The sequence below is a fragment of the Neofelis nebulosa genome, chromosome 10 (assembly GCF_028018385.1).
Source record: "Neofelis nebulosa isolate mNeoNeb1 chromosome 10, mNeoNeb1.pri, whole genome shotgun sequence".
Taxonomy (NCBI): Eukaryota; Metazoa; Chordata; class Mammalia; order Carnivora; family Felidae; genus Neofelis; species Neofelis nebulosa.
This window is the reverse complement of record NC_080791.1, coordinates 88,197,869-88,211,509: the sequence shown is the minus strand read 5'-3', so window position 1 is coordinate 88,211,509 and position 13,641 is coordinate 88,197,869. Positions and strand designations below refer to the sequence as shown.

The 13,641-nt window shown below is 58.2% G+C and overlaps 1 protein-coding gene across 2 annotated transcripts in view; it reads left to right on the top strand.

Annotated features, from left to right (window-relative positions):
- Positions 1-13,641, top strand: part of ABTB2 (ankyrin repeat and BTB domain containing 2) — a 175,331-nt gene that overhangs the window by 151,812 nt on the left and 9,878 nt on the right. For both annotated transcript variants that reach the window (XM_058688603.1, XM_058688604.1), the window contains exons 4-10: positions 2,199-2,351; positions 3,657-3,822; positions 6,652-6,741; positions 7,503-7,604; positions 9,975-10,071; positions 10,278-10,413; positions 12,125-12,354. In XM_058688603.1, the coding sequence (XP_058544586.1) occupies positions 2,199-2,351; positions 3,657-3,822; positions 6,652-6,741; positions 7,503-7,604; positions 9,975-10,071; positions 10,278-10,413; positions 12,125-12,354 (974 nt within the window). The remainder of the gene's footprint in view (positions 1-2,198; positions 2,352-3,656; positions 3,823-6,651; positions 6,742-7,502; positions 7,605-9,974; positions 10,072-10,277; positions 10,414-12,124; positions 12,355-13,641) is intronic.

The following is a 13,641-nucleotide window of genomic DNA, read 5'->3' as shown; positions in this document are numbered from 1 at the left end:
GTTTCTTCCTACATTCTACAGGCTTCTTCCATAGAGTCTTGGCTTTCCCACTCTAGCAAGTCAACACTGTGCCCTTGAAAATTACATGCCATTCTTTTCTGGGCAGAAATAGGAGTTGGTCCAGAATTAAAAACTTAGACGCATCGTAGTAAGTTCCTGAAGCTCGGCCATACTTTTAGTCATGCAGCCAGCGTTTATTGAGGACCTGTTACGTTCAGGTCCCATGCTGGGGATATTTGGGAGTACACAGACATGAGCAAGCCATCGTTTTTGTCCTGAGGCAGAATAGTCTACTCGGGAAGATGAGACATACCCAATGATGGAAGAGCAAGTTCTAAGGGATCTTGGATCTTGGAGTGGGAGGGCTTCTGGAAAGAGGTGGTACTGGAACTGAGCCTTGAAGGGTAAACAGGATTTAGACGGGCCGAGGCTCGAGCAGATTCATTCTCTTGAGGAGGTAGGAAGGGCAGGTGCCTGCTGGTCTGCTGTGTCCTGGTGAATGTTACAAGCCAGGACTGGAAATGGGTTGGGGTGAGGGCACCCTTGAAGCCAGGGCCAGCCAGGCTTCCCCAGCCCGTAACTTGTCCTCACCACTGCAGTTACTACACTTGGACCCTGATACATTTTCTGAAATGACAGAGCCCAGAATGTCAAAATAGCTTCCCAGGTAACCACCTGCAGGGTTACATCCGGTTTAATTTTGTTTAAAAATAAATAAAAGCATCGTTTTTCCTCAATGAGAGAAGCTCTTAAAATTTTGACAATATCCTAAGCATTCGGAAACCTGAGACCAGAGATCTGAGGGTCTCAACGTTGATTCCCTGCAGTCCACTGACTTAGTGACTGAAAAAGGAGAATGGAAGTCTTTTTCCCGGTCACAGTACCTCTCTGCATGTCTAGGAGTAAGATGGTGGTGACAGCAGGGGCCTAATGCTCCAGGAGCCCAGGACATCGGAGGGCGTGGGGTGCGGAGGCATCAGGAGGGTGGGGAGCACACACAGGAACAAGAGGTGGACTCAGGCTGTCATTAGAGAGAACAGCCACAAGGGGCAGCGCGCCAGGGCTGCCTCACGCTTGTGACCAGGCAAGGAATGTTGTGGGCAGAGCAGGCTGGTTGTCCATCGAGTCATAAAGCTGAAAACTGGCTGTCAGGGCCGCCCGCGGCAGTGAGATCCACTGGACTGTGAAGTGGTCTCCCGAGGAGGTCTTCGCCATGGGAGACTTGCCAGAACTCACGGAGGACAGGAGGGTAGGACAGGAGGAAAGCCGCTCTCGGATGAAATGTAGATCCATCACGATGGGGGTGGGAGGGCCTGGGGCAGGGAGAGGGCAAGACCCTGCGTGGAGGTGCAGCTGTATTGCCCAATGCCCCGGGGCACCAGTCACATGCCTTGTGCATGGCGCCCCCTGGTGACACAGGGAATACCTTGGGAATGGTGCCCCCTGGAGTTTGCAACTCAGAGGCCTCAGGAGCAGAAGTCTCTCCCTGCTTCCACCTTGCGCCCCACGTCACTGTGGCCGTGGGTTCTTCGTGTTGGGCCCCGAGACTCTTCCTCCCCATAGGACTTGGAGCGGAGGCAGCTCTGGCCTGTCATAGGAAGTGACGTGGGGCCCACCTCAGCCCAGGTGCAGGTTGAGGAAGGAATGACATCAACTCTGCATGTGTAGTGTGATCCACATCATCTGACACAGCTTCACGACAGCCCTGAGAAGCAGGTGTTACCCCATCTCACAGATGCAGGGAGCAGGCCCGGGCTGTGTTTGTGGTGATGGAACACAGCTGCTAATGGCAAAGCTGGGTTGGGGGCCCACCCGGGTCTGTTGGACTCTGTCCCCTGCACGCACCCACCACCCGGGAGGCAGTCTCTCCCTTCTGCACACAGAGACCCGGAGACCCCATCTGAATTCCTTGGGGAGGGGGGATGGGAGCTCCCAACTTGACGCACCGGAAAACGCCTTGTTTCACTGGTCACCTCAGGCCCTCAGTTCCACACGTGGCCTATGATGGGAATTTCTCCCGACCCAGGACAGTGTCTATGGAATGGGACACACTGGGGTCTCAGCGAGGAGAGGGAGCCAGCGCCCTCCACACCTCTCAGCCTGAAGGTTACTGGTGACCGGCCTCTACAGCCGTTCGCAGAGCGTGCGTGGGAGGGGGCCCCCCACCGGCCTGACCCTCTCTCTCTGCTGCCTCACAGGCCCTTCATGCTGCTGCCGCCACTGATGGAGTGGATGCGCGTGGCCATCACCTACGCGGAGCACCGCCGCAGCCTCACCGTGGACAGCGGCGACATCCGGCAGGCCGCCCGGCTGCTGCTGCCCGGCCTGGACTGTGAGCCCCGGCAGCTCAAGTACGGACCTGAGGAGGAGTGAGGCTGAAGGGCTTGGGCTCCGCGCCGGGCTTCCCTCGCCTCTCCCGCTCCTGGAGGTTGGGAGGGCCCCCCCATCCCCCCACCGTGGTACCCCTGCGTGACCACGCCTGTCAGAACTAATCACTCCCGACCTTGGCTGCCTTCTGGATTCATCTTCTAAAGCCGCTGGTCAGGTGCACAGAGCAGACACGCGTTTGGGTTTGGACAGGAGAGCTCTCACAGTCTGGCTCTTTGGGATATTTGGGCACGAGCAGCAGAGGCGGGTCCCTCTTCTTCTCTGTTCCTATATTTGCCACTGTTTTCCTGAACTCTTCCCGGTGTAGGCGCTGGGCTGAGCCCTTCCTTTTCACATGTGTTATCTTGGGCCTCAGGACGACTTTAGAGAAGGGGGTGCTGTAAAGCCCATATTACAAATGAAGAAACTCAGCTAGCAAAGCGGCCTTGCCTAAATTTGAACCCAGGTCTATATGGCCCAAGCCGTGGCTCTTAATTTCCTTCCCAGCATGGCCATCTTGTATCGGACTGGTCTCCTAAAGTTGTCTGAAGAATGGTTTCTGTGGCTACTGTTCTATGAGAGCCTTGCATCTTTTTTTTTTTTTTTTTTTTTTTTTTGACCCTCTGCCCCAACCCCAGTTATAGCCTCCTCTGTCTCCACGGCAAATTCCCAAAGTCATTCTGGGATGTGAACTTTCCACACTTCGGTCCAACCAGGGCTCCAGGCTGAAGCCACCTATGGGAAGCCTGTCCCGCGCCCTCTTGTAGACGTTTTTAATCCGTGACCCTCCCTGGTAGGATGGCTTGATGGCAGTGGGCTTCTGGGCCATTCTCCACCATCTGTTTGGTAATTCTGGGCCTCCTTGGGAGGCCTTCAGGAGAGAGGGCGTAGAGCCAGGAACTGGAACTTGGCCACAGTGGCCATCCCGTAGGCCGGGTGCAGCCTTCTCCCCGCAGGAAGTTCACTGCCAAGTCCACACCCCGACTGGAGCTGCTTCCTCCTCAGGCTGAACCCCTGGTGGGTTATTTCTGATGGGACCTGGTTCCCTGATGGTGGACAGCTCTTCTGTGTCATGTGTGTAGAAGAACGGAAGTATGGACGCTTGGCAGCATGGCGCACGACAAGGCCATTCTTTGCCGATCCAATAGCGATTCCCGTCCTTCCCATCTGCCCTGTCATCCCCCCACTCAGCCTGGCGTAGCTGTGCCACGTCTCCTTGAGGGGCGATGTCCTAGCCAAAAGTGTCACACGCGGTCACACTCACACACCTGTGGGTCTTTTCTGCACAGACCCGAGTGCTGTTTCAGCTCCTTCCGGAGGCTGGATGCCCGAGCGGCTACCGAAAAATTCAACCAGGACCTGGGTTTCCGCATGCTCAACTGCGGAAGGACAGACCTCATCAACCAAGCGATCGAGGCCCTGGGCCCGGACGGGGTGAACACTATGGACGACCAGGTGCGTGCGGAGAGCTCCGCTAGCCAGGCGTAGGGCACAGAGTCGGGGCCTCGTCATTGCCGGGTGGTGGCCCAGTCCTTCTGTCCCAAACCTGAGAGCCGCTCAGCTCTGTGCTGCTGACAAATGGGCGGCCTCCCAAATCGCGCCCTGCCTGTTCCTGGTGAGACGTCAGCTCGAAGACCTTCCTGGCACCCCTTGGAAAGCCCTTGTAACGGAGGTTCTGCCTCCACTGTCTGGAGGGCTGGAGGCTGTCCCAGATGGCTCAGGGCTGGGACAAAGTCCAGAGGAGTCAGCTGGATTTCCAGCTTTGGGCGTCAGTCACGAGGGCGTGCTTTAGGGCACCTCGTGCACCTCCCGCGTGCCAGGCCCGTGGAACCCGCCGCCTTGGTGGCAGTAGCAGGCAAACAAACACGTGCTAGGAAATAGAAACGTCCAATACAGAGCAGATTCGTGAAAAGTGCTAAGGAGTAAAATCGAGCTGGAAAAGGAAGCATTGGAAGTGACTTATAATTTTAGATAGACTTTAACTTGTTTTTTTTTGTTTGCTTTATTGTTTTTGCTCTGAAGAGCTCACATTTATAGAGCTCACTGCTATGTTCCAGGCACTGTTCAAAGCGCCTTGCACAGATGAACTCATTCAATCTTGACAGCAGCCCTGTGATGTCCGTACTATCATTATCCCCATTTTACAGATGAGGAAACCGAGGTACAGAGAAGTTGGTTTACCCAAGGTCACACAGCTAGCAAGGAGCAGAGCTGGGCTTATAAGCCATCTGACTCCAGGCCCTTCGCCACAAGGCACTGTCCAGTTTGTTTATCTGACGCGGCCTTGTGAGTCCTTGCCATGGAGGTGACAGCACTGCAATTTGGAAGGCCACACGGAAGCGTGCGGAAGGCGCGGTGACAGCGGAGGGCTTGGGTGGCATGCTCTCCCACGAGATGACAGCACAGGACAGGGCGGGCTGATGTGCCAGGTCAACCCCAAGGCCGGGTGGCCCTGGACTGGTGACGGGTCAGGTGGAGTGGCGGGAGAGGGGGTCCCCTGGAGGGGTCCAAGCCCAGCCAGAGCCAGGAGGACCTTGCCTTGGGAGGAGCAGGGGGATGAAGCACAGAGCAATGGGACAGGCACTCCCGGGACAGGAGATGACCCGGAGAGCAAGAGCACGGAGGTGGGGCAGTCAGGACACCTGCTGGGGTAGGGTCGGGGAGGTGCCGAGGCAGGGCAGCGGGGAGGCGACAGGCTGGGCGTCAGATCTCCCTGGGGCGCCTCTGTCAGCACAGGTCCCAGGGCCTTGCAGGAGCTTTTGTCCTGGGGCATCCTCTTCCTCCTCGGGGCGCAGGGCCATCCACACTGTCAAAGCCCTGGTGTCTCAAACGGGCTGCCTCGCCCCCAGCAAAGGGGGCCGGCGGTGCCTGCCCCGTAGGGTTAGGGGACACGTCTGCGTCAGGCACATAGTTAAGGCTCAGTAATGTTCGTTCTGGGTCCTATTGACCTCGCGAGGACGACAGCGGGTATCTGTGAGTGCTGGTCACCAGCCGTCTTCCTGTACCTGCCTCGGGAATGGGGCTGACAGTTGCTTCTCACAAGACCCCCCGCCTTAAATGCTGAACCGTGCACAGATGTGTGGGAAACAAGAAGTCGAGCGTGTGCGGCAGGGGCTGAAACAAAGCCTGAGCCTCACTCTGCAGCGCTTGGCTCCCCTCTAAATGCTTGATCCTGTTGTTCCCTCAACCTTGGTATTTATAGAATGATCTGTGGGTAAACAGCCCTCTCTCGCCCATGACTAACGTCAGGCCATTTCTTTATCTCTGGGCACTAGGCAAGGATTTATGAGGTAAGGAGATCTTGTCTACACACAAATAACCTAATAAATAACATCGCAGGGCTCCAGACAAACGCTTGCCAGGATCCAGCTGTGGAATAACACTTTCCACTGCTGTCTTTGCTATTACTGGCCACGGAGAAAGATTCCCAGCCAGGAGGCGGCCCCACTAACCGTCCGCCCAAACGCAGGGAGGGACTGGGCCTCAGCTTTCGGAAAAGCGCTGACTTGCTCAGTAGCACGAAATGGTCAAGGCAGAGCCCTCTCCGCCCTCCGAGCGCAGCCCCGGAGCGTGAGCTTCACAGCTCAGGTGGGTCTGGTTCCAGGGCCAGCCCTTCCTCCCGCACCCTGTGTGACCTTGCCTTGGGTCTCTCTGTGCCTCGTCTGTACAGTGGGGGTGAGAATAGAACCTCCCTAACAGGGATATTACGGTGACTAAATGAGACACTGCATGTGAAGCACTTCGCACGGCGATTAGGCACGCAGGGCCTGGGGCGGGTTAGGCTATGGCAGCGTGACATAGTAGCAGGGATGGGGTCATTCGTTGTGTTCTTTTAATTAGGTAGCTCTTAAGGTAAGCTTGCTCTGTACTGAGCACTTCACACGTAGTAACTCGTATTCTTCACAACTCTCTGAGGTAGATACTGTCGTTATCCTCCTTTTAAAGATGAAGAAACTGAGGCACAGAGGGAGACCAGTAACCTGGACTAAGTTTACAGCTCGCCGTGGCAGAGGTGACCTTTGTGCCCGAGTCCGGCCGCGGGGCCCGGGCTCCTCACCCCTGGGTCCCACGGTGCCTGTGGAACTGTCCCCTGCTCACCCTTCACGTGTGGCATGTCCAGTGGGCCCAGAAAGGGCAGAGGTTGGGCCACGACACAGGACTGCTCAGGACGAGCAGCCGAGTCAAGCAGGAGACAGGACGGTGGTTTCTGGGACCGAGGCCTGTGGAGTACGTGTCACTGTGTCTGTTTCCAGATGGTTTAGCGTCTGCCTCTGGTTCACACAGGGTCTGACGCCGCTGATGTATGCCTGCGCTGCTGGGGATGAAGCGATGGTCCAGATGTTGATTGACGCGGGAGCGAACTTGGACATCCAGGTGAGCAGGCCCCAAAGAGCCACAGCCGGGCCGCTGGCCCAGCAAGGGAGCACCCAAGCTGTCCATCAGCCACGCTGGGTGCAGTGTTTTGGACAACCGGCTAAATGGTTCTTGGAGGAACGGGTACAGAGATAACAGCAGAGAGGGCATTGCCTCAAACTTGGGCTTTGTGTCTGAGAGCAGGGGGGTGAGTGGAGAGAATGGCCATGGTTCTGTTACCGTAACACTGGCCCCTCTTAACCAGCCTCGTCCCCTCCCGCCCCTACCACATCCACCGTCCCCAGATGCATTTAGCCCTGCTTCCCTCTGCGGCCTGGTGCCCTTCCTGCGGTGGATCTGCCCAGGGCCAGCGGCGCTAAGTAAACATCCCTTTTTTTTTTTTTTAAACATTTATTCATTTTTGAGAGAGTGTGAGTGAGGGAGGAGCAGACAGAGAGGGAGACACAGAATCTGAAGCAGCCTCCAGGCTCCCAGCTGTCAGCACAGAGCCAGCCGCGGGGCTCGAACTCACGGACCGCGAGATCATGACCTGAGCCGAAATTGGACGCTTAACCGACCGAGCCACCCAGGCGCCCTTAAACATCCTTTTGAGCCTTGTCTACATAGCGCTCCAGGCAGACATTGCCGGTTGAACCCGGAAAGCACTCGACTTGGCTCCTAGTCGCCGCCCCTGTGGGATACCCCCTTAGCTCAGGCGCATGTGTGTCTTGCCCAGGAATGTCACTCGCCCACAAAAACTGCTCATCCGTGGCATTTTCCAGGTTCCAAGCAACTCTCCCAGGCACCCCTCCATCCACCCTGACAGCCGGCACTGGACATCGCTGACGTTTGCTGTGCTGCACGGACACATCTCTGTAGTCCAGGTGAGCCTCTGCCAGGTGCACCGGGCCCCAGACACAGCCCCTGCCTGGCCCAAGCGAGCGGCCGCCTGGAATCAGAGAGAGCAGAGGTACTGCTTAGAGCCAGCTCACCGGGTCAGCAGGGCGGGCCCCACCCCACCCCCCACCCCCCACTTTGTTCAGGCAGAGGGCTTTCGTACAAGGATATGTGTGGCCTCAGCAAGTAAGACCCAGGCCTGAGCAGTAGCAGGCCTGGCCGGCATCTCCGGGTCTGCCAGGGAGTCCCAGGGCGTGCTGGAAGCTGCAGATGTGCTCTGTCTTCCCTCTTCCAGCCATCTCCCCCCACCCCCACCTCGAGCTCGTTCTCCTCCCTCGTGAATGGTCCCCCAGAGCCGGCTCGGTATCATGGCATCCTTCTGGCTCTGCCCATCCCCATTAACAGGCCCAGTCTTTCAGTCTCCCAGTTCCTGAGGGCACTCAGAGGGGCACAGCCCAGGGGTCAATCCAGGCTATGCCACACGGTGCCCACCTCGGCCCAAGGTAGCTGTGGCCGGTGTGAGGATGGGGTTCGGGCCCAGAAGTAGAGCAGAGCGGCGTCCCACCCCGGGTAGGACACCAGCCACACTGCCGCTCGACTCCCAGACTCCTTTGCTCCTCAGGCCACTGGGGTATACAGGGTTGCACGCCCCTTCCTGGGAGTTCGCGTTACACCTTGCTGTCTGTCTGTCTGTCTGTCTGTCTGCTAGATTGCAAGTCCTCTGAGGGCCGAGGTCATATCCAGGCTATTCATCATTGTCAGCACAGCCCTGGGCTGTGGCAGTGACTCAGTGAGTGGTCTTCACCAGGCCCGCTGCCCTATCCTGCCTGCTTTTTGGTTACTGCCATCCTAACGACCCGAGCAGGCTTCCAGCCTAGCCCAGACCAGCCTGCAGGGCCGTGCCCTGGACTTGCCTGGATTGGTGCCCAGTTTCACCCCATCGGGCAGGCCTCCACCTCCCCCACCTTGGCACACCGGCTCAGGCGGCAGCCACAGCTGGGTTCTGACTGACAAGAGCCTCCAGCTGACGGCCGTTCCCCCGCCTCCCAGCCGCCCATGGCCACAGGTACCCACCTGGGGTTCCCGCCCCGTGTGATGTGGGAGCACGAAACAGGCTCCCCCAGGGGCAGCAGAAGAGCTAGAGAGCTTTCCAGATGGGAGTTGTGCATGTAAGCCACCTGGAAAGGCGATGCAGTGGAGGCGTGGAGGGCAGCCTCGACCCCTCGTACCTGGTCTCTGGGTGTGGGACAGCTGCCGTGCAGGCTGGACTGCCGCGTGCAGGCTCCTAGGAGGGTTTGGTGTCCAGAAACCCGGGAAGGATGGAAGTGCTCCCACCGGAGCAGCTGGTCAGGTCAGGGAAGGTGAGACGCAGCCGGTGGTGGCCTGTTGGGGCAGTGCAGACACCGCCCCTGCCCCGAGGCAAAGCCAGGCCGGCTCAGCTGGAACTGCCGGGTATCCGCCAGCCCCGGGCCATCTTTCCCTTGCCTGCACGGAGAGAGGCACCCTGAATGGCGAGCTTTCCCCCCAGTCCTGCGCCTCTCAGCCCTGGGTTGCTTGCCAGACCTCTCAGTGAGAACCTTCTGGTTATTGGATCCCCGTGGTGGGTTGAGTGCCATTTCGTATCAACGGCCTCTTGCCGTTTTCCAGATGAGGAAGGCCGAGGCCCAGAGGGGTTGAGGTTTGTGCCCCAGGTCCCTGACTGGTTGGTGGCCGGCACTGGCACTCGGCTCATTCTGGCCCTAATACCTGTGCCTTTCCCACTACTTCTGCTGCCTCCCAGAACCTCAGTTTCCCCGCCTCAGTTTCCCCTGCTGGATTGGGATGATACTTTCCACTCTGTTCATTTGCATAATTTTTTAGAAAGGTCACCACAGTTAAGTCATAGGAAAGCATTTTTTTAATTTTTTTTAACATTTATTGATTTTTGAGAGAGACAGAGAGAGAGAGAGCACGAGCCGGGGAAGGGCAAGGAGGGAGGGAGACACAGGATCTGAAGCAGACTCCAGGCTCTGAGTCCACCGTGGGGCTCGAACTTGTGAACCACGAGATTGTGACCTGAGCCAAAGTTAGACCCTTAACTGACTGAACCACCCAGGCGTCCCTCCCCAGGAAAGCATTTAAAAGCGAGAAATAGTTCAGATGTCCCCACGGCTTAGGGGCTTGGTCCAAAGTCACAAGAATAGAGGTGAAGATTCTAGAAACGTGGAGCCCTGAGGCTAACTCCAAGTTCTAAAGTTCCAGTTCCTCGGCTGCCCAGGGGGAGTAGGGTCTCGGTCACACGCCTAGAGGGAACTCGTCGAGGCCCTTCTCACAGACACTCCCTGCCACACTGACGTGTCCTGTCCTGTGCCCTGCAGTTGCTACTGGATGCCGGTGCCCACGTGGAGGGCTCAGCAGTGACTGGCGGTGAGGACAGCTACACGGAGACACCGCTGCAGCTAGCCTCTGCAGCTGGTAGGTATACAGCTGGCTCGGCCCGTAGCTGGACTTGCGGCCCCGTGCCCAGATCCCTGGGGCGAGCCTTGAAACCCCTCCTTCTGAGGCCTCCCCCTGGCCCCATTCATCAGTGTTTCTCTAGAGCTCGGCACCCAGGCGGGGGCCAGCAGACGGGCGCGGTGCTGTGGGCAGTGGTAGCATCCTTCGTCGGCCTTGTCTTCCAGGGAACTACGAGCTGGTCAGCTTGTTGCTGAGCCGAGGCGCTGATCCCCTACTCAGCATGCTGGAAGCCAATGGCATGGCCTCCTCCCTCCATGAGGATATGAACTGCTTCAGCCACTCAGCCGCCCACGGCCACAGGTACCCACCTGGGGTTCCCGCCCCGTGCGATGTGGGAGCAAGAAACAGGCTCCCCCGGGGGCAGCAGAAGAGCTAGAGATCTTTCCAGATGGGAGTTGTACATGTAAGCCACCCAGAAAGACGAGCAGGTCCTCGACCAGCAGAGAGGCCTCAGATGTTGGACGCCCAGAGACACTGGGTGGCAGAGAGGTCCCCTTGCTGGGAGAGGCCCCCCAGCTCGTTCCCGGCAGACCGGGACTGCAGCCTGGGTCTCCCAACACCCAGGGCAGGCTCTCCCATTTCCTATAGACTCCAGTACTGACCCATCTCGGGGCCACGTCCCTTCCTGTGCTCAGTGGTTCTTCTCCGGGCCCACGGTGGCCTCCTGGACCCCCAGGGCCTTCGCACAGCATATGGCTCAGCCTCGAAGAAGCTCCTCGTGGCCGTGTGGGAAATCACACCCCGCTGCCAGAGTAGATGGCGGATCTTGCTTTGTGGGGGCCAGGCCTGCCCAGGGCTGTGGCGGGGAGGCAGCGGGCTGAGCCCAGAACCATCCGGCAGCTCTGGGGGGCAAAGTCAGACAGAGAGGAGGTTATTAGAAGGCAGGGGAGGGGCCAGAAGGGAGGGGCAGCCGGGACAACTACTTCCTGTTCTCCAACGCCCTTCTCAAAACCTCTTCACCCTGCGTGGAGACCGTCTGTCCACTCACCTGCTACCCACTCCCTCTGGAACACGGATCGGGGACAGGCATGGCTGACTCACCTTTACATACCCGTGCACGGCACAAAGTGGGTGCTCTGTAAACTTGGTGAGCAAAGCTACCTCCGGATGACCCCGAGTCTCTCAGAGGGGTCTCTGCATGGCACAACATGACCTCCAGCACAGAATGGGGTGGGGGCTGGGCTGGGCTGCCGCCGGAAGGAGGCTCAGCCCCCAGGTGACCTTTGGACCTGCCCATGCTGCAGCCATCCCAGGCCACAGGATGTGACAGAATGAGCCTGGGGCATGGAACCAGAAGTCTGGGTTTGAGTCTGTACTCCTGCCCAGGGTGACCTTGAGCAAGTTGTATTCATCACACATGAATGGCAGCGTCCGTGGGATCTCACGGGGTTAAGTGCACCAGTACATGGGAACACGTTACGTCAAGTCTAACGTTCTACACGCTGAATTCTGTATAACAGGCGTCTTGACTTTAGGTCATTCTTCCTAATGGAAGGAAGGAAAAACAAATGAATATGAGCATGTCCTATGTTTCAGACACTTCCCATGAGTAAAATTGGCTGCTATCTCAGAGGACCGCTATGTATCAGGCTCTACGTGTGATGCCATCACCTTGGCCTGGCATCAATTCTGGAGGAGGGTGAGGCTGGCACCCTGTTCTGTAGGTGACAGAGTGGTCAGGGCACAGAGACATAGAACAACCTGTCTGAGATCACACAGGCAAAATGGCGGGGCCTGCTTGGCCCCAAAGCCCATGACTTAGTAGTACCAGGATGGTAGGGGAGTGGTAGGGGAGGCCCCGGTGCCCTCCCTGCCTCCCTCGGGCAGCTGCAGATGGAGGGCGCTGGGAGGCCTGGCCCAGCCCGCCTGGGAGGGGGAGATCGTGAGCACTTTGTGCCCACAGGTGCCCCGTAGCTCCCATATGGGCCTCGGGGCTCTGGAAGGCACCTCAGGTGGTTCCGTCCATGGTGAGGACCTCAGGCGTCACCCTCCTTTGTCCCTTGGCCTGCAGGAACGTCCTGAGGAAGCTCCTGACCCAGCCTCAGCAGGCCAAAGCGGACGTGCTGTCCCTGGAGGAGATCCTGGCTGAAGGTGTGGAGGAGAGTGACGCGTCCAGCCAGGGCAGCGGCAGTGAGGGGCCCGTGCGGCTGACCCGGACCCGCACGAAGGCCCTGCAGGAGGCCATGTACTACAGTGCTGAGCACGGCTACGTGGACATCACCATGGAGCTGAGGGCGCTGGGTGAGAACTCGCAGGCATGCACGTACACACACGTGTGCACGCACGCGCACGCGCGCCCTCCTGCTCTGCGGCAGACAGGAAGGGGGCGGTGCCCACAGGGGCAGATGGGCCACAAGGCAGCAGGGCACCGGGCGGGACCGGTCTACGCAGGCCTGATGGCTGATGGCCAGGACAGGAGCTGCCCGGAGCCTCAGTCCTCAGCAGAAGTGCGTCTTGAGGGCATCGCCCCGCCTCAGGCCCTTCATCCTCCCTGGTCAGAGCTTCCCCGCCCCAGGGCCTGGTCACGGCCTGGGATGTGCGGCCCCGGGGTTGAGTCAACTTTTCCGGTCACCTGGATGTTCTCCTGTCACTCCGCCAAACTCTCCACTCCTCGGGTCTGCAAGTCTGTGGGACTGTCCTTCCACCAGGGAGGCCGCTCAGACAGACAGACAGACCTGGGTGAGGTCCCAGCCATTCCACAGGCGCTGACGGTCCTCATCTAAGAGTGTGATGTCACGTGAGGCACAGGGCCTGGCTCTGGCTCGCCACGAGTGCTTGGTGCACGGCAGCGGTGTCCCTGCTCTCACAGGGGCCACGACACACAGACCCCTAGCACTGGGCCAGGGGAGCAGGAGGCCATGCTACCTTCTTGCGGCCGGTCAGGCTCAGTGTTCTTCACTGTAAAATGGGTGTATCATTCCCATCTACAGTCAGCAAACCGAGGATGCTAATGCCACCTAAGTCATGTGTCCCTGGGGAATGTCATCCGTCCTTTTTTGTTTAAATCCATATGAGGCTGGGGGGGTAAGAAGCTGTGTCTCTAATTACCAGGAAAATTACTAGTTTTTGTCATGACCTTCACAAAGTAGTTTTAAGTTACTTTATGGCCTCACTGACACACTCCAGGGAGCTGGTACACAGTAATTATGTGCCACTGAATGCCAGTGACCTGAGCGCTGGTAAAAGCCCTCTGAGGTAGGTCAGGATTCATTTCAGCCGTTTAGATAGGCGTGGGCCTGCCTATGTGTCCTGCCTATTTTCTAGGCATCCGAGTCCACCTGGCCATCCCTCATAATTAATAGGTCTTCCCAGTAAGTAGTTCCAGGGCCCCAGAGACGGTGGGACTGGCGTGGCCTCAGGCTGAGCCGTGCACGTTCCTGGCACTCCGGCCGGCTCTCCCTCATCTGATGAGAACCTGAAATCCCCCTGACCTCAGCAAGCCTGTCAGGCCAAAAGGAAGCTCTTTACAGCTGACTTCGGAGAGAGCCACTCAGCATGAGGGGACAGGGCGGGATGCTAGGGGACCGG